The sequence below is a fragment of the Halichondria panicea genome, chromosome 15 (genome assembly GCF_963675165.1).
Source record: "Halichondria panicea chromosome 15, odHalPani1.1, whole genome shotgun sequence".
Taxonomy (NCBI): domain Eukaryota; kingdom Metazoa; phylum Porifera; class Demospongiae; order Suberitida; family Halichondriidae; genus Halichondria; species Halichondria panicea.
This window is the reverse complement of record NC_087391.1, coordinates 5,337,365-5,357,380: the sequence shown is the minus strand read 5'-3', so window position 1 is coordinate 5,357,380 and position 20,016 is coordinate 5,337,365. Positions and strand designations below refer to the sequence as shown.

At 43.0% G+C, this 20,016-nt stretch overlaps 6 protein-coding genes across 7 annotated transcripts; 4 read left to right on the top strand and 2 right to left on the bottom strand.

Moving 5' to 3' along the window:
• The first annotated feature begins 65 nt into the window (after positions 1 to 65).
• LOC135349083 (ras and Rab interactor 2-like) lies at positions 66 to 8,198 on the top strand. Its single transcript, XM_064547563.1, has 16 exons — positions 66 to 232; positions 301 to 377; positions 800 to 942; positions 1,483 to 1,514; positions 2,037 to 2,142; positions 2,283 to 2,361; positions 2,431 to 2,489; positions 3,101 to 4,061; positions 4,822 to 4,992; positions 5,194 to 5,276; positions 5,332 to 5,483; positions 5,590 to 5,847; positions 6,180 to 6,363; positions 6,986 to 7,185; positions 7,485 to 7,605; positions 7,903 to 8,198. The coding sequence occupies exons 1-16, from the start codon at positions 188 to 190 to the stop codon at positions 8,124 to 8,126; spliced, it is 2,895 nt and encodes a 964-aa protein (XP_064403633.1). The 5' UTR covers positions 66 to 187; the 3' UTR covers positions 8,127 to 8,198.
• Positions 8,199 to 8,367: 169 nt separating this feature from the next.
• Positions 8,368 to 11,476, bottom strand: LOC135349072 (cyclin-K-like). Of its 2 annotated transcripts, none has more exons than XM_064547549.1 (8): positions 11,360 to 11,476; positions 11,139 to 11,305; positions 10,796 to 10,940; positions 10,524 to 10,704; positions 10,296 to 10,353; positions 9,887 to 10,053; positions 9,643 to 9,704; positions 8,368 to 9,517 (listed from the first exon to the last, which is right to left on the bottom strand). In XM_064547549.1, the coding sequence occupies exons 2-8, from the start codon at positions 11,279 to 11,281 to the stop codon at positions 8,555 to 8,557; spliced, it is 1,719 nt and encodes a 572-aa protein (XP_064403619.1). In that variant the 5' UTR covers positions 11,282 to 11,305; positions 11,360 to 11,476; the 3' UTR covers positions 8,368 to 8,554. The 2 variants fall into 2 exon arrangements, with proteins under 2 accessions (XP_064403619.1, XP_064403620.1); XM_064547550.1 differs by having other exon boundaries at positions 11,139 to 11,293; positions 11,360 to 11,458.
• A 30-nt stretch (positions 11,477 to 11,506) lies between these two features.
• On the top strand, positions 11,507 to 13,993 carry LOC135349077 (putative E3 ubiquitin-protein ligase UBR7). The gene is made up of 9 exons (XM_064547556.1): positions 11,507 to 11,644; positions 11,810 to 11,943; positions 11,991 to 12,051; positions 12,182 to 12,277; positions 12,329 to 12,382; positions 12,687 to 13,058; positions 13,153 to 13,312; positions 13,547 to 13,608; positions 13,760 to 13,993. The coding sequence occupies exons 1-9, from the start codon at positions 11,519 to 11,521 to the stop codon at positions 13,865 to 13,867; spliced, it is 1,173 nt and encodes a 390-aa protein (XP_064403626.1). The 5' UTR covers positions 11,507 to 11,518; the 3' UTR covers positions 13,868 to 13,993.
• Positions 13,994 to 14,658: 665 nt separating this feature from the next.
• Positions 14,659 to 16,444, top strand: LOC135349081 (uncharacterized). The gene is made up of 9 exons (XM_064547562.1): positions 14,659 to 14,842; positions 14,927 to 15,015; positions 15,162 to 15,298; positions 15,560 to 15,602; positions 15,667 to 15,736; positions 15,851 to 15,897; positions 15,947 to 16,059; positions 16,168 to 16,242; positions 16,301 to 16,444. The coding sequence occupies exons 1-9, from the start codon at positions 14,796 to 14,798 to the stop codon at positions 16,322 to 16,324; spliced, it is 645 nt and encodes a 214-aa protein (XP_064403632.1). The 5' UTR covers positions 14,659 to 14,795; the 3' UTR covers positions 16,325 to 16,444.
• LOC135349079 (9,11-endoperoxide prostaglandin H2 reductase-like) lies at positions 16,304 to 20,003 on the bottom strand. Its single transcript, XM_064547558.1, has 8 exons — positions 19,807 to 20,003; positions 17,985 to 18,057; positions 17,837 to 17,898; positions 17,565 to 17,672; positions 17,385 to 17,461; positions 17,173 to 17,317; positions 16,773 to 16,920; positions 16,304 to 16,542 (listed from the first exon to the last, which is right to left on the bottom strand). Exons 1-8 carry the CDS (start codon positions 19,947 to 19,949, stop codon positions 16,477 to 16,479), a joined length of 822 nt encoding a protein of 273 aa, XP_064403628.1. The 5' UTR covers positions 19,950 to 20,003; the 3' UTR covers positions 16,304 to 16,476.
• LOC135349078 (uncharacterized) lies at positions 18,272 to 19,609 on the top strand. Its single transcript, XM_064547557.1, has one exon. It carries the CDS (start codon positions 18,272 to 18,274, stop codon positions 19,340 to 19,342), a length of 1,071 nt encoding a protein of 356 aa, XP_064403627.1. The 3' UTR covers positions 19,343 to 19,609.
• Positions 20,004 to 20,016: the final 13 nt, after the last annotated feature.

Below are 20,016 nucleotides of genomic sequence, written 5' to 3'. Positions count from 1 at the left end.
GACTAGGGGAAAGGTCGTCATAGGAAGAAGCTGTATAATCTCCACGTGGGGGAAATTGAATTTAATAATTCGCCTAATTAGAAGTTTGTTGACATGCATGATTGATCAAAAGCCAATCTATTTTATAGTGAGAAGGCACATAAAGAAAATATAGTACACAAAACAGTTCTCAAGCTAAAGATTCAGTATGGCAGCTGCTCATGTGCAGAAATCTCAAGGGGATTATTTCAAGGTAGACCAAGTTTGAATCAAGTCTGTGAGAGATAGATATATATTTATAAGTGAGTGTGTCTGCTGCAGGTGTTGGAGAGCCACAAGAAGAAACTGGGAGACTATGAGCAGGTCCACTTTAGGAAGAGCATCGTCCCCATTGCAGAGTGAGACATTACTGTACACTGGATAACATCAGTGCAGTCTGTTCGTAATAATTATGATCATGAAATAAGCACATTTCTGACTTTAGCTTAAAGTTTAGGAGCTGATATTACAAATGATGCAAATATTGTGCGTACTTCTGTTGTGTATTGCATCACTGACTCTGTGGGCCTTATCATATCTTAAATAGCTAGGGTGTTATTTTTGCTGCTCTCTTTAGTGCCTCAAGTGCGATCATCACAACGGGGTATATTAGTATGTCTGACATGTTTAGATATCTCAGAGCTGCTTCAATAAACAAACGAATGCTCTGGCCACTATCACTGATTAAGTGTTTCATTTGCATGGTCTAAAATATTATAATTGTTAATGGTGAACTCTCTCCCTTGAGTTTAATATGCACAACTATATTAATGCCCTCCAGGAATCTTCGCTATGAGATGTTTGCCCTGGCCCCCCGGAGAGCGTCAAGACCCCACCTGGTGGTATTTGACAAGAACACAGCCGCCACGTACCTCAGACAGACGGAGACCCAGTGGCTCATGCCCAACCTCTCAAGACAAGACGGTGAGTATTATATTTAAGTTAAATTTTAAGGGTAAATGCTCCTGCTACCTGAGTGTGTTTACTGTCGAGCTTGGCATTTGAAAGTGATCCATTTGACAGCCTATTTAAAGGTGCTCTGTACCGACTATAGCCTGGTGTCATATCCTCAGTGACAGGTGTTGCCTGCAAACAAACAACCGGTATAACAGGTCCATTATAGTTATAACAATAGACCACCTTCTATCAATGGCATACGATATTACTCAGTTTCTTTAGGCAAAGACAGAGGCAAAGGTAAACTTCCAGGCCTAGAGGAACCCCTGTATATATATATATATATATATATATACTTACATGATTTGTACATGTGTATGGTTGCTAAGACAATAGCTATCCTGGTTTGTATAATTATGGAAAAACAATAAATGCAGTTTTTCCGAGGCACTGAGGTGTGTCATGTTAGCTCATTGTGTAGTAATTGAAAGAGTGCATTGCAGTTTCTTTGTAGTTCTGGAACTAAATTCTTGGCAGTTATGTTGATATCACTCTTTCCACTTACAGCTGCTAAGCTACTGTTCAACAAGCCAACAGGGGTGAGTTGTGTCTACAGGCCTGGGGGGTCTGTCTACATGGGGGGCTATCTACAGGGGGTCTGATGCCTTACATTTCTCCTCTTTTATTTATAGAGCGATGTATACGTAGGATGTGTAGGATGTGCATCACTTTCTGCGTAAATGTTAGAAGTGTTTATTTTTACTTCAACGAGATATTTTTGCCCATTAAACACACTGAACACAGTGCATATAAGAATATGAATGAATATGTTTATTATTTAGCGAGTGTGTAGAGTTTATTTGCTTAAGAACCTGTGTAAACTAAAAGCCATAGTATTTAATTACTAAAACCCCCTCTCTACAGCTAGCTGGCTATATATACAAGTAGATCAATTGTTTCACGGTGTACCTTATAGAGCATTGCTTGTCTGTCAATGTAGTAACCATGGTATTTCTTTATGGCATGAACGTGCACTTTAATTCTCTTGGCAGTGATAATGCATTTAGTGACTCTGTCATCTTACATCATTGCATGGTGGTTGTTCGTCTCTCTCCTTGCAGACCTTTGTGGTTCGCAACTCTCAGAAGGCTCGCTATGCTCTGACACTGCGTATGCCCGTGGATGACCCAGCTGTCAGCCACTTTCTCATACAGACTAATCAGCAGAGTAAGCCCCTAGCAATTATCATACAGACCAATCAGTAGGGTAAGCCCCTAATCATCAGTAACCCCCCTCCCAGTAGAGACGGTAGCTTGTATGATCATTGCAGATCTGATTCTGATCATTTCTTATTCATTCCTGTGCAGATTTTCTCACTATTCAAGGGTCCAACCTTCCTTTTCTCTCTATTTACGACCTCCTCGCCTATTTCTGCTTCCATCAAAGGTCAGTGAGCGTACCCTCTTTGTATATACGTCTCACGCACTCACCTTCCTTTCTCTTTGTCTCCTCCAGTGGCGGAATGCCATGTTGTCTAAAGCCACCTGTCAGTCAGATTCAAGAAGACTCAAGTGGTGAGAGCTAAATTATATAGTGAAGCACGTTATTGTCTTCCGGTTGAAACCTAGTGGGACTTTACCATTCTTTGATGTATATACACTATTAATAATTATAGTTGATTTAGATGCTGTTTTCCTGCAGCTGTGTGTGTATATTGTTACATGTACATGCAGTTGCTATTAAGTCAGCGAGATAATATGAGGATCATGATATAGTTATTATGTCTTAAGTCACTTGTTTATTATTAGCCATTATCTTTTATCTTTCTGCTAATGTTCTAGCCTAGCTCCTTCCCCGAGGCAGTTGTTACGGAAACTGTGTGTGCATTGTAGGTCTTTCCCACTGTATAAATTTTGCTTCTGGCAGAGCGCACTAGTTTGTTGATTCTATATTTGCAAACAGTGTATAGTGATTATGGACTAGCATGTGACGATTAGCAGTGATGTGGTAACTGTGTAGCCCCAGGCATAATTATACATATACACACTGATGGCAGCATGCATGTAGATGTTTCTGTGGACTACCGTTCATGTACAATGTAAGTATTTAATTCTGACAGTGATAGTTATAATTAATTTGTTGTGTGCTAGTATCTCTTCATTGACTATGATTCTATCCACTCCAGATTCGTCGGACAGTGACCCTGATGAACCCCAGCCCTACTCCATCCCCCTCCCCAAGACCACACCCCCTAAAATACCCCCCAAGAGCCCGAGAATTATCACCAGTGGCGATAAACAAAAACAAAGATTGGAAGAGATATTCATAAATGGCATCAAACACGAGAGCTATTTAAATGGCAGGCTAGAGAAGACGAGATTGTCTCCACCTAAAGAAGCTAAAGGTGAGAGTAGAAGTGTTGGGGGGTCGCCTAAAGCGATTAAGAAGCGAATCCCACCCCCCAAACCCCCAAGAACAGACGTTCCATTGGACTATGAACCCATAGAGTACGAAGAGGAGCAAGTGCGCCTCTTCCAATCTGCAAGAAGAGTGAGCAGCCTCGTCGATATGGACCTATCACAGCTGTACATGCTCGACAGGAAACCACCGGCCCCAGCCTTTTCAGAATCCAACCACTGGCCTGCGTCCCCCCAACACAACAGCACGTATCTGCCGCCCCCTACAGGCCCAGTACCTGCCCCCAGTGTAGTTAATCGTCGAGTCGAAGACCAAGCCCTGGGCCGATCTGCGGACAGTGCGGTGAACACACCTCCTGATTCCCCCAAAGTGCTCTCTCTGGTTGAAATGTTTGAAACTAAATCTCCCTCCACTTCTCCGCCAGCGAAGCGAAGCCCTCCAATTAAAGCAACTAAACCAAGGAAGAGCCCACACATACTGAGAAAACTCTCCACCAAACAGCCTAGCAATGCGCCTACGCTACCCCCCAGACCACAACCACCACCCGTCCCCCCTAAGCCGCTGCTACCCACGGAAGGGGGCACCCCAATGCGGCCCCCTCGCACACCGGCCCCAATTATACCCCCCAAACCCCAGGGATTCACGAATCTCCGCAAACACTCACTTCAGAGATCACAGTCAGACTCACGAACAAAAAGACCAGCGGTGTCGTCAAGAACTGCAACAAAGTGAGTTTGAATCTATATGTACACACTAACTTGCATGTAGTTCTGTTAGAAATACAAGAAGTAGCTAATCTTGAAGGATCAAATAATTACAGTAGAACCTCGATTATCCGGACACCTTGGTTCCTGAAGCAGGCCGGATAAGTGAATATGCCGGATAATCGAATAGATAAACCACGCCTTGATCCACCCACTTTATTCATAAACAGCAGTGCCACATGGTTGTCTGCGCATGCGCAGAAGATAAGCAGGCATGTCTCCATGGTAACAGCTGCAACGTGCATGCGCATTTTAGAGACACGCCCATTTTCTGATCCGATAACAAGAAAACTGCCAAGCCGGATAATCGAGGTTCTACTGTATATGCATGAAAGTACATGTTAGCAAGGCTCGTTACTTCTGTACAGTAGAACCTCCATTATCCGGCCCTTCATTATCCGGCTTAGCAGTTTTCTTGTTATCAGATTAGAAAATGGGCGTGTCCCTCAAACGCGCATGCGTTGCAGCTGTTACCATGGAGACATGCCTGCTTATCTTCTGTGCATGCGCAGACAACCATGTGGCACTGCTGTTTATCAATAAAGTGGGTGGATCAAGGCGTGGTTTATCTATTCGATTATCCGGCATATTCACTTATCCGGCCTGCTTCTGGAACCAAGGTGTCCGGATAATCGAGGTTCTACTGTACCAATAATTAATTATGAGTGTGTGTGTGTACAGCTGTTACTTGATTATATGATATTGTACTCTCACCCATGCACAGGTATGAGCGAGGAGATGATGTCCCCGCCATGCCCACATCACGACGATCCGAGCACTTGTACGAGCCAATCGAGTTCGTGGGAGGAGGGGGCAGATCTGACGACAAGCTGGCGACCAATCAGAATGAGAGGGAGGGGCGTGACCCAGCCAGCAGCTCAACTTCACCTCACGAGTGAGTGTAATATTATAAGTAGTGTTCGGTTGTCTGCTCTAAATAGATATGCACATTGTATATACAAAAACAGAAGCTGTTTTGATGTAGTACATGCATAGAAGCTTCTTTGTCCACAGTAACTGGTACATGTACTGGAGTTTATGCATGTGCTCTACATTGTGTTGGCAAATTTCACTCTGCTAATTATTTTATACACAGGGAACCAGCGGAGGGAGGTGGATCAGTGACCCCTGACCCCAAGGGTTCGCGATGGGGGGCACTCCCAGCTTGGGCAAAGAAATGTACGTTAATGCGTCGTTATTTAAAGTGAATTTAATACTCCCCCCCCATCTGTAGTGAAACTACCTCGAAAACCTCGTAAGAAGATTCGTAAGTTCATCATAGCGTTGTCTGAAGACCAGGGGGCGGAGTTTGGGCGGAGGATCAGCGAGTTCATTGCTGAGATGAAAGCACACAGCATGGAGCCACATCAGAAGATGCTCAGTGAGGTACGTGACTGTGACTGTGATTGTGATATTGTGTAGATGTTACTGTATATTGTGTTCTCTCTCCCTCAGGCTGTTATGATTTGCTTTGAACTCCCTCCCACTGCAGATTCGCACCTTTATCACTCAAATGCACGAGTTTCTGCTGAGCGAGCATAAATCCGGACTTATAAACTGTGGCATGGAGTCATGTGACAACTTTGGGCATGTGATGGAGACGACCCTCCAGCAAGTGATCCTCCACCCACTCTCTCACTACATCTACCTCCGTATAGAAGAGTATTACTCTCAGAATGGGTTCCTGTTCCAGGTTCAAAGGTCAATCCACCAGGGAAAGCTGAAACAACCGGAGGAGATGGGTATCAGGGTGAGTACACTGTTGCAATATGGAGACTTACTCTATAGGCTGGTTTTCTCACTAGTAGTATTTGGCTATAGTTTTGTTGCAATGTGTTGTGTGAGCTGAGGGATAGTGTGGGCTATTGCTTACACGTATGTAAACCTGGTTTCTGTATCAACAGGAATAGTGATACTTGATCCATTCAGCTCTGAGAGCTAGTACATTGATAGTTGATAATAACCACCTGATACTTAGTTCAATTTCAAAGTATACTTCTAATAAAAATGCATCCATGAAGTGCTGCATGTACAATGTACATACCATACTCTAGCTATTTCACTACCCTCTCCCCTGTACAGAAGAACCTGCTGGTGCCTGGGGACAAGGCAGTGGCTGAACTGACTGAAGTGTTCTCTCGCATGATGAAGACACCTTGCGCCATCTCTAAACTGGAGTACCTACTGGAAGCGGTGCGTCTCACATATGAGAATGTACGAGATTCTAAAGCCCCGAAGAAATCTATGAATGATCTGGGAGCCGATGGTCAGTGCTATAATTATAGAGAGTGGTGTTTGTTTAGTGGGATGTAGTTGATCATCTTTCAACAGCCATACTTTAGTTCTGTGATCCAATTTTAACAATTTTAGGATTTTCTGAAAGCTTGGAACGATATCTTTCAAATGATGTGTTAAAATCCAAAATTTGGTTGGGACCATGATTTGGCATTTTTCGCCTTTGGACCATGGGCTATAATCCATGGTATTGGGCTGAAATTAGCAAATTATTTGATCTCTCAAAGATGAACATTGATGGTACCATTTGAAAGGTCTCTTTCTAAGCTTTCAGAAAATCCTAAAATCGTTGAAATTGGATGCACAGAATTCAAGTTATGGCTGTTGAAAGAGTCAAGAGAGAGATTGGGTGATGTGTACATGTATAGTGTTTGTTAGGGTATTGATTGACAGCTTAATTTGTCACAATGGATTTCTGTAAGTCTTTTGTGTGATCGGATTTCATGGAAACTTGAACTAGATTAGATTTTCCCTTTTAAATATTAGATAATTGTTAATCGAGCCATATTTATATTGTGTGCTATACACTGGGGGGAATAGAGTGAGTGATATTGTACGAAATAACCATCGCTCCCTGTCCCCTCTCTCTACAGACTTCCTGCCACTGTTTGTGTGGGTGTTGGTGCAGTGTGGGTTCCATCGGGCGGAGATAGAGGCGGAGTACATGTGGGGACTGGCTCACCCCAGTCTGTTCAACGGGGAGGGAGGCTATTATCTTACCACTCTCACTAGTGCTGTCAACGTGCTCAAGGAGGTCTCCCAACCTCCTGCACAAACCACAGCGCAAGCACAGGTAGGTACCTGTGTGTATGGCAGAGATGCTGCATGGAATTTGTTATTTTGTGATCTTTATGCTATTAATGTTCAAAGTGTGTACACTGTATATTCTGTGTACTGTACCAGTATGTTAGTGGCCACTCAACACATGTGCAATGTAGTTTGATTCCTGAGCAGTCAACAATTCTTTCTAGAGATAGAATAAAATTGTTAGGTAGAGAGCTTTGTGGTAAATGCATGTGTTGTAGATTACTCGTAACTATGTAGCTGTTTTTCCCGAGCACTTCATCATATTACCCTCCCCTCTGTCTGTAGTTACCCACAATGAACGAGATGCAGACAGAGCTGAAGGTGTACTGTGAGGACGAGCATACTGGACAGTACTCCTCCGCCTTCTACCTCCCTATAGTGCCCACCATGCCAGCTGCAGAGATATGTGAGTGTGTGTGTTGTGTGTCTTTATGTACAGTACGTCAATCCCCATTTACATGTGTTGTGTATCATTTTATAGCTACAAGTTTCCCTCTATTGTGTAGTTTTTATTTTGGCTGAGAAAATGTTTTCAAAAAGCATACCATAAATAATTGTTATCACTTGCATTGAGTACAGATAATGGCACAGTGGAGTTTTGCGTTTAGCTAGTAACTTTGACACACATGCCCCTCCCCCTTATACACACACACACACACACACACACACACACACACACACACACACACACACACACACACAGGTGAGACGATAGCCAGTCGCCGACGGATACCCACTCCCGAGAAGTACGCCCTTTTCACAGTGATCAACGGCAAGTCCACAATGATTGAAGACAGTGAGAGACCTCAAGAGATAAAGCTGCAATGGACACTAGATAAGAACTCAGTGCAATGCACAACTCCAGGCTCTGCCTATCAGCCTAGCAGTAGATTCATTGCTTATAAATTGAGAACACCTGTTTCATAGTCATGTGATTGTCACATGTATTCATATTAATCATTTTTTGTACTCTATTTGACATCTAATAACAAGAATAAACTGCTAAAATTGATTGGCATGGTTACTAATGAAGTATGATTGTACGATATGTACCAGAAGACTTACTAGTATTAATCACTAAAATATAGTTTCTAATGGATAGTCTATATTATTATCTATATTAAACGTACGAATTATATGCATGCCACAAAAAAGTGCCACCATGCAATATATGATTGATATTCAATATAAGTGCATAAATAATATACAATACATATTAAATACGTGGTAACGCACGGAGTTTGATTTTGATACAAAAAGCCAGTCCATATATATACTTATATAACAAAAACTAGCCATTGTTTAATTGAATTAACAAAAATTAAATTATTGATTGCCCTAGACAAGTTTCAACATCATCTCATGCCCCACCTCCCAGAGCCGGGTTTGTTGGGGGTGTGGCCTCGTGCCGTCGGAGGGTATACTGGAGTTCTTCCCGGCATCAATTGTCCTGAAACTCCGCCCACTTGTGGTGGAGGCTGAGCTGAACCTTGAACTCCAACCCCTCCAGGAGGTAGGTACGAAGCCGTCTGTGTGCCATAGTTTGTATACGAAGTGTTCTGGTGTATTTGCTGTTGAGGTAGTGCTACCAGCTGAGCCTTGGTGCCTTGGGGTATCGTAGATTGGTGATAAGGCGTGGTGTAGGTATTCTGACTCAATACGTTGTTCGGCTGAGTACCCCCTACCCTGGGTAATAACGAGGGGGGGTAGGCCACTTGCCCTGGGTTGACGGCATATCCTTGACCACCAGCAGTTTGCTGGACTACTCCTGTTTGTCCGAGGAGAGAGTAAGGTTGTTGAGCTTTAACTTGTGACTGATAGTTGGGCTGTGCCGATGTGTATTGTGGTTGTGGGTAGACTCCTCCTATTAATTGAGCTCCAGGTTGAACCATACGAGGTATCATCGTCTGGGAGGGGTTTTGTAGCGTGGTAGCGCTGTACAGCTGTTGTTGCGATGTAGTTGTGTACTGAGTTTGGAGAGGTTGGACAGCAGTTGCTGCTCGTATTTTCTGTAGAGCTTGAAGGGGATCGGCCAGCGTGAACGTTGTCATTCCGACACTAGGCTGTTGAGGCTGAAACGAGGTTTGAGTTTGAGGGAACTGCTGATTGTTGGGAAAGGCTGACTGCATTTGCCCCATAAGACTTGCAACGGTTGTCGATAGTGTGTTCCAGGTTGTGGGTTGAGTGGAGAGGGTAGTTACAGCCGGGGGGACAATGGGGACCTGACCGTTGGGCCCCCCAGAGGGAGGTGGGTTGGGTAGAGCGAGCGGTTGAGAGGACTTGTTTGATTGTGAAGATGATTGCTCTTCATCAGATTGCTGGAGGTGGGGAAAAAAATTTGTTAAAAAAAATCTGTACATACATGTACATACACTGTAAAACATTGCACGTGTAAATTCCCTCTCTAAGTATGCAATGAACTGAAGGTGTCAGACAATCTTACCTGATCATCACTAGTGTCTTTGCCCGACTCCTGGTAGATGTCCAGCACTTGGTGACAGATACCTGCAAGAATAATTATACAAGTGTGCATGTACATCAGTCATGTACGTATTCAAACAATAACTAAGATCTCTCAATGAGCTCATTGCAATGGTAAATTAACACGCTTTCTTTGTTAAAATTATGTAATTTCCTGGACCCAACGTAGTACAAGCCATATCATACTCTCTCCCCCCCTTTCTTACAATCCAGGTCATGACTGTCCAGTGTCCCCACAAACTGTCTCCACCACGACCGACTCTTGGAGCCATATTTGCTCTGAATGTCATACTTGCTCAGTTTGGCTGCCAGATAGATGAAGGCGACTGCCACAGCCTGGGGCTCCCACTGGATACTCAGCGTGGTCACAAGACTGAGGGAGGGGGGGGGGGGCAGCACATCGAGCACAGGTACTTAGTAATAATTGGCTAGTACATTAATATTAATATGCCTTAATTTGGTATTATTATACATTCTCACTTCTAATTGTGGAAAATGGCCTAAAAGTAATCATCTATCAAATATTTTCGGGTAATTTTGGAATAAGTCAATACCATTTCGTGCTATACTGACTCGTGTAGTTAGCTTGTACAGTTAGCTAGTGAGTGTGTGTACCTGTCATTGACGAAGGTCCAAGCAGCTTGCACTATCTTCTCTATCTCAGCCTTGTCTCCTGCAGCAACAGAAACTAAACAACATACTTCACACAATGAACAATTAAGCCTTATAAGTATTGTTAAAATTCAACCCCTCAATTTCACTTTCATGATACCCTCAAGGAAGTGGTACTTGTCAAACAATAACTTTTATGAGCAACAAGCCCGTTGCCATGTAAGAACGTACCGCTGCCTTTGAGCTCCTTTGCAAACTTGAGAATATACGAATAAGGATGTTCAATTTGTAGGTCAAACTTAATCGTCTGGAGGAGTATTTTCTCGTGAGTGATAAGCTCCTCCTTCGGGTTGGTCCCAAACCCCGCCCACTGTTGGTTGTTGAGTAGCGAGCGCATCTCCTTGAGTATCACCTGTCAAAAAAAAAAAATTTGAGTAATCTGTGAAATACGCAATCGCTATTGGCTAAAGCTCCACCCTATGACCTATGACCTATGACCTCACCTTGCACTGTTTGGGAGTCTCCTCGACCTTGCCTGCTAGAAGGAGACAGGCAGCTGCCACTATCCAGCGGTTGAACTCCTGAAAGCTCTGCATCATGAAGAAACGATGGTAGAACACCACACCTGTGGCCACTGTGTCATAGCGACTGGGGAACAACACGGTTAAGGGGACAACAGGAATATGCAGCATGTACGGAAACACAATTGTTCTAACCATCAAGATATAAGTTTGAGGCAATCACAGCAGTTCACCAGTAGTAATCCTAATAAGCATGGTCTGCTTAAAGTATACACAGCTAGCTACCGTACTCTGGCCAATATTATCACAGTGTATGGGCGGATACAGATTGAGATTGTTGGCAGCATTGATGACGATTTTCGCTCCTTCCTTACGATAACGCAACTCCATGGCGAGTGGTATCCCATTCACCCTGGAGGGGGTCTTGTGATCCACCACATCTTGAGGGAAGAACCAATTGAAAGCCATAGACCCAGGAAACTGTGAAGAGGTCTGTATCAAAAGGTGTAGGGGTGAGTAACATGTACAGTACCGCCTCATACTTACCTAGAGCGTGTAGGTTGTCATTTCATTCCTTCAGATCAGTATCTAAATCTAACTTGAAGATCGGCCATGCTGTGAAGTGGGCAAGTTCTAATTAATGAGCACCATATTTTTCCAAATAAAGCTTACCAACTAACTCCTTCTCTTGTCTTGGCAGCTGTGATGTCTGAAGGAGACACGGATGGAGTGGTGTCCCTGCAGGAAGTGCTAGAGGAGGACCAACACTTGGAGGACACTGCCAATGCTGTACTAGGGGACTCTGATGACACACAATGCACATACCCAAAGGTACTTACATGTACCATACTTCTTCAAAATAAGGTCCTCCCCTCCCAAATGGTGTGCATCTGCAAGGCTACTGTATGCGAAATGAGAAAATGGATAATATGGCAAAATGTCCAGGGCGTAATTAGTAGCCATGTATAAAGGAATTATGTGAGGTTTGTTTCTCAGGGCTATGTGTACCGGCAGGCTCTGTATGCGTGTGATACATGCACCCCTGAGGGCGTACCTCCAGCTGGCGTGTGTCTGGCCTGCAGTCTGGGTTGCCACGAGGGCCACACACTTCACGAGCTCTACACTAAGAGGTACGCTGTGGCCTGTTGGGTATTCACATGTTCCTTCATTATTGCAGGCATTTCCGCTGTGATTGTGGGAACGGTAAATTCAGCAATTTCAAGTGCTCAATATGCCCGGTCAGCACTTCTGTACACTATTCTCAGCGTCTTGTATACAATGTAGCATCTTTGCAACAGCCATAACTTACCGTCGAAAGTGATCCAAATAATTTCGTGAATTTTAACACTTTCATTTTTTTTTGTGTAGGAGAAAGAGGGAGAGAATGTGAAGAATAAGTACAATCAGAACTTTAGTGGACTCTACTGCACCTGTCATCGGCCGTACCCTGACCCTGAGGATGAGGTAGGTGTGGCTTGTGTGTCAGGAGGTGTGGTCTCACTGTACTGTCATTAGGTGGAGGATGATATGATACAGTGCTGTGTCTGCGAGGATTGGTTCCATTCCAGAGTGAGTGGCTAGTTACTCTGTGTGTGTGTGTGGCCTGGTTCCATTCCAAATGTAGTAAAATCAGGTTATAGTGAGCCCAAGAGCGTATAAAAGAAAGAGCTAGCTAGGGCATGCAACAGCTTGCGAGCAAAAAAACAAAGTGGGCAATGAAAATACAAACTAAAAGTAGACTTCTATAAATAGATTTTTGTGTAAAGCACATAGTATCTGTCTCAGACTGCCTGTGGCTTTAGATTTTGCTTGCACGTAGGGTTGATAGTCAGTGTATCAATTAATCATGTGCTTTTTGTGTTTTGCTACGCAGCACCTCACTGGAGAGACTCCCACCTCATTCTCTGAGATGTCATGTGATACCTGTATGAAGTCACATGACTTCCTATCAACGTACCAACTCCGTACAAACCCTGTGACAATAACCAAAGAAGAAAATGGAGCAGCAGTAAATGTGACTGACACACCTCCAACAACTACATGTGAAACTGGTACCTCTTCTGCTGCTGAGACTAAAAGTGATAGCTTCAAATCAGATGACAAAGACGGTACCGGTATAAACGTTTGTGAATTGGTACGGAGACGGAGGTTGCTAAGCAACTGTGAGGGCGGTGACAGGAAGACAGAAGCTGGTTTCTTTGAGGAGAACTGGAGAAGTCAATTGTGCACTTGTGATTCATGTAAGGTGAGCGTAGTACAGCTGTGCTTTATTGGCGTTAAATGCCTACATGAATGTATTATACCATTTTTAACCCCCCCCCCCACATACACACACACAGGAGATGTACTCTCGTGAGGATGTGTTGTTCTTACTGGACGAAGGGGACAGTGTGGGGGCGTACGAGAAGAGGGGTGTGGTCAGACTCAGTTCCCATGATGCTGGGATGGAGGCACTAGGCAGCACACTGGATAGAGTGCAGCAGGGGGAGGTCTTTCATCGTGAGTGTGTGTGTGTGTGTGTGTGTGTAGCTACATGGACCTTAGCATTTTTAGGTTTGTATTTGGTACAGCTTTAGAAACCTATCAATTGAAGATGCAATAAAAACTAAGCAGTAGCTACTACCTCAGTACAATGTGATTGTCATGTAGATTCCTACTGTACTTTACTGTGTTTAGTGATTGCTTTGAAGCAAGTGGTCTACGTGTATAACTGTGTCGGTTGTTTGCCCACAGAGTACAATGAACTCAAGACTGAGTTGTCCGACTTCCTCAGAGACTTTGCACGGCAAGGACAGGTGAGAATAAGTTAAGAAACTATGGTTGTAGTGTAGATTGTTTATGTATTCACAGTTGATCTTTGCACCCACATGTGCTGGTACATTTTGCGAAGCTGTATCGGTTAGCAACCCTAGTCCTAACTGATCCCTTGCTTATGTGTGTGTGCAGGTGGTGTCCAAGAGAGACATAGAGGGATTCTTCGAGGAGATGCAGGCGAGGAAGAGACAGCGACTGGACACAGGGGAGGGAGTACCACCAGCACAGTGTCACTACTGAGGACTGTATGTACAGACAATAATAATTATGAATTGCTCTGTAATTTCATTCGCACTTTATATAATTAATAAGCTTCACTGTATTTAACTACAGTTTGCATACCCATGGATTAGTTTTCAATCACTACTCTTGAAAATTAAAAACGAGGGGACTACTGTACTTGTAAGCCAAGCTTGACACACTAGGCCCCAGCTCTATCTGTTGGAGACTGGCCACCATGTGATGTAGGTTAGTTAACCTTGATTCTTGTGATGTAGGTTAACAATTGACACAATATTACTCTGAATAACAATCAATACAGCAGTTGGTCAAATAGACGATGCTTCAAAGGTACAAAAGATTCTGAGGAGACATTAGTTTGCAAATCACAAGAGAATGCAGCTAAAAGCTTATAAAAGCTGTTAGTTTCATAAAATAAAAAAATATGAACAGGGGGGGAACAAATAGTACAAGTACTAATAGTAAGCATCCAAGTCCCTCTCATTCGCCAATCCGGACCCGCTGCAGGAAGTGAGACTAACCTTCGACACACTAGGCACACTGGCCACCACGGGATTCTCACCACATGATGTAGGTTAACCACTCAATTGAATAAACAATAGAACCCGGGACGACTACAGAGAGGTTCACTTGGTCAAGTAGCTTACCCACTGGGCTAATAGCCTCGTCGAGGAGTAAAGGATTAATTTACGCTTACATAGTCATTTTTTGTTAATTAGAAAAGAAAGTACATTGTTCGGGCTCGAACCCAAAACCTCCTGCTTACTAGTCAAGCACCCTACCATTACACTAGAATGAATAAATGGTAAAGGTCGTATCTCATGGCATGTAAATACGACCTTTACCATGTAACATGCTATATGTAATTAATTGAACTTTGAACCTTGAACTTATTGATGAGGCGTGGGCAGTACCAAGTAAACTTCAAATGATGCAAGATTGGAAGAGATGTCACTGTACCATGTGTGTGTGTAGGTACGTTGCTATTAATGTCTGAGAGTTATGAGCATCCTGCACTCCACTGCTGAGCAACTGAACCTATTTTCAAGTCCTCCACAGAAAAGAGATATCAGACAATTTAATACCTGGTGACAACAGACACTTGATTGATCAAGACAGCCTGCAATCATATCCTCCTGCTGCAGTAGGTATGCAAGCAGCCATATCATGTAGTTGTGTGTACAGTTGTCTTATGTTCCTGCAACCGTGCATGTATCTAATTTATGACATGCAATGCTTATTTTTGGCCAAGCTAAACAGTTGTGTAATAATTATGGTTTCACTTTCGTTATAGTGATGGGTTATAAGGACGTGAGAAGCGGCCACCAGCCAGGGTTGCCTGGACAGCAGAGAGTAATGGAGGGGTGTTCTAAGGAACTACAACAGCTGGATGAGGTGGAGAGCCTTCTGCTGGAGCTAAGGAACTCAAAGGTTCAGACCTACATGACTGTACAATGTGTCTAACTGCTTGTAGAGATTACTTGATAGCTGTTGATACTTCTTTCTGCTTTTCCTATCAACTAAATGTGGAGCCTATAGCTGAGTTTAGGTTTAGTAGTTTGAAGTGGAATTAGGTAAGCTGTTAGAGAGAATGTGGTTTTGTGGTTGAAATTTAGCAGAAATTGCTAGTGATATTTTGCAAGTTTGCTTTCAGCTACCTTCCTCTGTCAATGTTTGTTTCCATTGCTTTAGGAAACTAACGCTGTTATGAAGAAAGAGTTACAGACTTACCAAGGTAAGATGGTGGTGTGATAGTTACCCATAGTAACTGACCCCCCTCACCACTATGACCTATCCAGGGGTGATCAAGTCCAAGAGACTGGCACTGGACGCCCTCAATAGTAGACTGGAGGACATCAAAGTTGAAAAGTGAGTTAATAGACCATGTAAGACAGGGGGGGGGACATCTGACGCTCGTGCCCCGGACAGCCTACCTTACAAACTCCTATTTCACTATATTTCTCTTTCTCTCTCCACTTGCAGTGAGAGAATGGCTGTATTGTTGAAGTTGTGCCATGGTGATGGTAAAGGTGGGTGTGTCTAGCAGTGTGCCATGTTGTCATTTAGCCTTCTCCGCAGGCCTCGAGGGAATGGGAGAAAAATTAACATGTGGTGACGAGGCTAGTTGTCATTCTGCACACACTGGTAGCAAGTCAACTGTGACACCCTCGTTCCCTAATCCCAATAGAAAGGTGAAAAATACATCAAAACTAAGCAATACTTTTTTTGAATGCCGTTCTTTCATATTATACTGTATGTCTATAAACCCCACCCCCCCCCACACACACACACACACACAGGCTGAGCAGAGCAAACACAACGAAGCTGTCGACCATTTTCTCAGTGAATTAGAGACAACCGTCCTGAGATTACAAGTAAGAACTTTTATTCTGCTCATAATGTCAACATTTTAAATGCCCCTCCCCAACACAGGAATGTTTTCAAGACCACAGATAATTAGAACAACACGTACTGTACACCAGACAATTTTCTTTCATTGCAATTTCTCCATTATTATACATGCATTTCATTTTTGTAATTTATATTGTTTACAAGAATAAATATTATCAAAAGTTCGATTATCCTCAATATCCTCAATATCACGAATATCACGGGTCCCATGGACTTTGCATGATCCCAGGCCAGTCAGCAATGTAGCCAACGTCCATTCCGTTCTGTAGAGAGGAGGGAGTGAGATAGCGGGATTAAGGAGGGGCAGTTTAATTAAACAGCTGAGCAAAATCAGAAACTAGTAAAACTGATTATAATTTTAATATTATTATTATAGTAGAACTAATAATTTGCTAGCTAGCTACTAAATTTAAGAGACAATCCTATCTGGCAATAAGTTAGCTCAAAGAAGAGGTTAATTTACCAATGCTACAATAGGTTAGAGATCACTTACTAGTGTTGCCATATCCTCTTGAGACAGAGTAAAATCAAACACACTAGCATTCTCTTTGATCCTACTGTCTTTGCTCGATCGAGGGATGCACACAAACCCTCGTTGCAGGCTCCAGCGTATCATGACCTGTGCAGGTGATCGATCGTACCTGCATGTGAATCAAACCATAGCCTGGATTATTAATTCCTTAGAATAGTATTACGAGTCAAAGTCAACAAACAGAAGTTTACAGTAGAACTCTTCTTAACGGCCACTCCTGAAAAAAAGCCCAACTATGAGTCCCAAATCAGTTAGTACACTAACTGCAACCCCTCAATAAAGGCCGTCCGTGTATTAATTAAACAACCCAAACTTTGTCTGCGAAGGTTGTAAACAGTATTGTATGCTTGCATGCTCTCACTTTCCAGCGATACCCACAAGAGTGGGGTCAGTGAGTTTCCCAGCCTGAGCCAGTGGGGAATAGGCCATCACTGTAATACCCTCCCTCTGACACACCTCCAGACACTCGTTCCAGCTCACAAATGGATGGATCTCAATCTGATTCACTGAAGAAGAAGGTATATGTAAGACGTTTGAAATCATCACTAGAGATGCTGAAGTAGTAACACTCACCCATTGGAATATTGTCTGGTCTCGCCTTCTTCAGTTCTGTCAGGTGACTGGCGTTAAAATTAGCCACACCCACTGACCTATGCACAAAAATACACCATTCACAGTATATAAATTCTGCGTCAACAGATTTTGAAAGTGCCTAGAAATTATAAATGTTGTAGGCCTGTATTTGAGGTTGACCTGATGAGACCCTTTGCTTGCAGCTGGCACATAGTGTCCCAGGTCTCCAGTAGTCTCCCCCCAGCTGGGGAGTGCATGAGATACAGGTCCACATAGTCCAGTCCCAGTCTACATGCATGCATGTATGGATACATGTACATTATAGAAAACAGAATGAAGACATGCAGCTAATAAAACTTATCTACATCGGCATTCATGTATGAGATATTTATGCATCAGCATTGCATTAGTATAATTATCAATCATGTATCAGTGATATAAATTCAACTCACTTCTTTAGACTCCTCTGAAATGCTTCGTTGATCTCCTCTCTCCCGTGCTCATTGTTCCATGCCTGCAGGCAGAGGCAACACTCAGTCACACACACACCTCACACTCAGTCACACCACCACCACCTCACACTCAGTCACATGCACTCACCTTGGTGACCACGAATAGCTCCTCTCTGGGAATACCTGACTCCTGGATAGCTTCACCAACACCCTCTTCATTCCTGCAAGTGTAAAGGAATCAAAGGTACAGTCAGGGGGGGGAAGTTAAATAACCAGAAGCAATTTTGAACACTGCATGTCTTGCTCTTGCAGTTTTTCCGGCTGGTGAGGCTAGCTGGTGTCACATTCAAAATGGGCCAGACATAGTGATAGATCAAAGGGACTAAAAGGGCTTGGCAATAACATTCATGTCACATGACATGACATGATATGTGGATGTGGTCGTCTCTATCAAAATTTGGAGGTGAGGCTGGTATCACATCTAAAATGAGCCAGACAAATGAACCAATGGCTACCAAGCCATCCAGCGAAAAGGATTCTGAAGAAGCAACCTCTAGAGAATACATCACCATGCGTAAGAGTGCCTCAGTACTCCTGGATGTAGTGAAACAGTCACCTATTACCATTGGCACTGCCATGTTTGCTGAAGAATTTATATCTGAATACATTAGAGATCTCACTGGACCAACAGGCAACAAAGCTGATGTAGAGAAGGCTCAGATACTTGTCAATACGATGACGGATTATGTGAAAGCAAATCCACGCTCCTACTACAAGTTTATCAAGCTACTAGAAAAAGAAGGGCCCTGGACGAAACATTCTATAAAAACAGTGAAAGCTACTTATATTGGCCAAATGAAGCTCTTAATCTGTGGAAGGCCAGGGGTCGGAAAATCTACGCTGGTGAATTCTTTTCTGAAAGAAAAGCTTCCAGAAATTGAAGGACATTTTTTAAAGCGTAAAACAGTATGTGTTTACGAGTACCATACAACAAAACATGGCATAAGCATAGCTTTGTGTGATACTCCAGGTCTGCAAGATGGCACAAGGGACAAAGAATATCTTAGAATATTATCGCTAATCTACTCTAAGTACGACTTTACGCTCTTCTGTATTAATTGCAATCAATCAAGATTTGTGCCAGGTGACGATAACCCAGATATTATTGCAATGAAAAAGCTAACAGTAACATTTGGAGTCGAGTTGTGGAAAAGCACTGTGATCGTGCTCACACTTGCAAACGTTCTAAAGGCTACGATCGATGATTTATATGAAGATGATGATTTACATGAAGATGATGAAAAATATATAAAACAATTGGAAAAATTGAGGGAAGTAATACGAGTGAGACTTCTTGAAGATATTCATCTCCCAAAGGAGGTGGTAGATAGAATAAAGATCGTACCTGCAGGTCACTACAAAAAGCCATCCCTTCCCGGCATCGATAATTGGCAAAATAATCTTTTGTCAGAGCTACGTGCATCGTTAAGCTATTTGTACTTGTAGTGCACTGCTGGTGTAATAGTTTACATTATGAGTAGTCCAGGCAACTGCGCCCTAACCTCGAAGAACAGGCCACCGCTCTTTCGAAGAACCATGGTTAACCTTTTTATGTTTGTATCTTACATTCTTTTATATATCTCCAGAATAGGCCCTGATATATTTTTTCCATTCATTGTAATGATTCATTTCATGTACAAATTGGACCACCTTGGCTCCCTCCTATATTATATCTTTGGAGTCGGAGAGCTCAATAATCAAAGATCAATTTTTCGAGTGTGAGAAATTTATTGAGAGTTCGCTAAGCGCACCATGTACTGGCGCATGGCCTCACAACCATCACAACCAAAACTCTTTCAAGGAGATGGGTATAATGCATGAACATAATTATATTTTGCACAAATAAGTAGATCTTCATGCATTACCTCTCCCTGAACTCAGCTATATAGAGAATGAACACCTATACCTACCCATACAAGCTGGCTGTGTCTATGAGTCTGTAGCCACTCTTGAGAGCATTACACACACTCTCCTTGCCCACCATGTAGGTCCCCAACCCCAGCCTGGGCATCTGGTAGCTGTCTCTCAACTTCACAGCATCAGCAGCATCCATTTAATTACTGGCTACACTCACACTGTACACCTCTAATTGACACACCCTTCAAAATCACACCATTTTT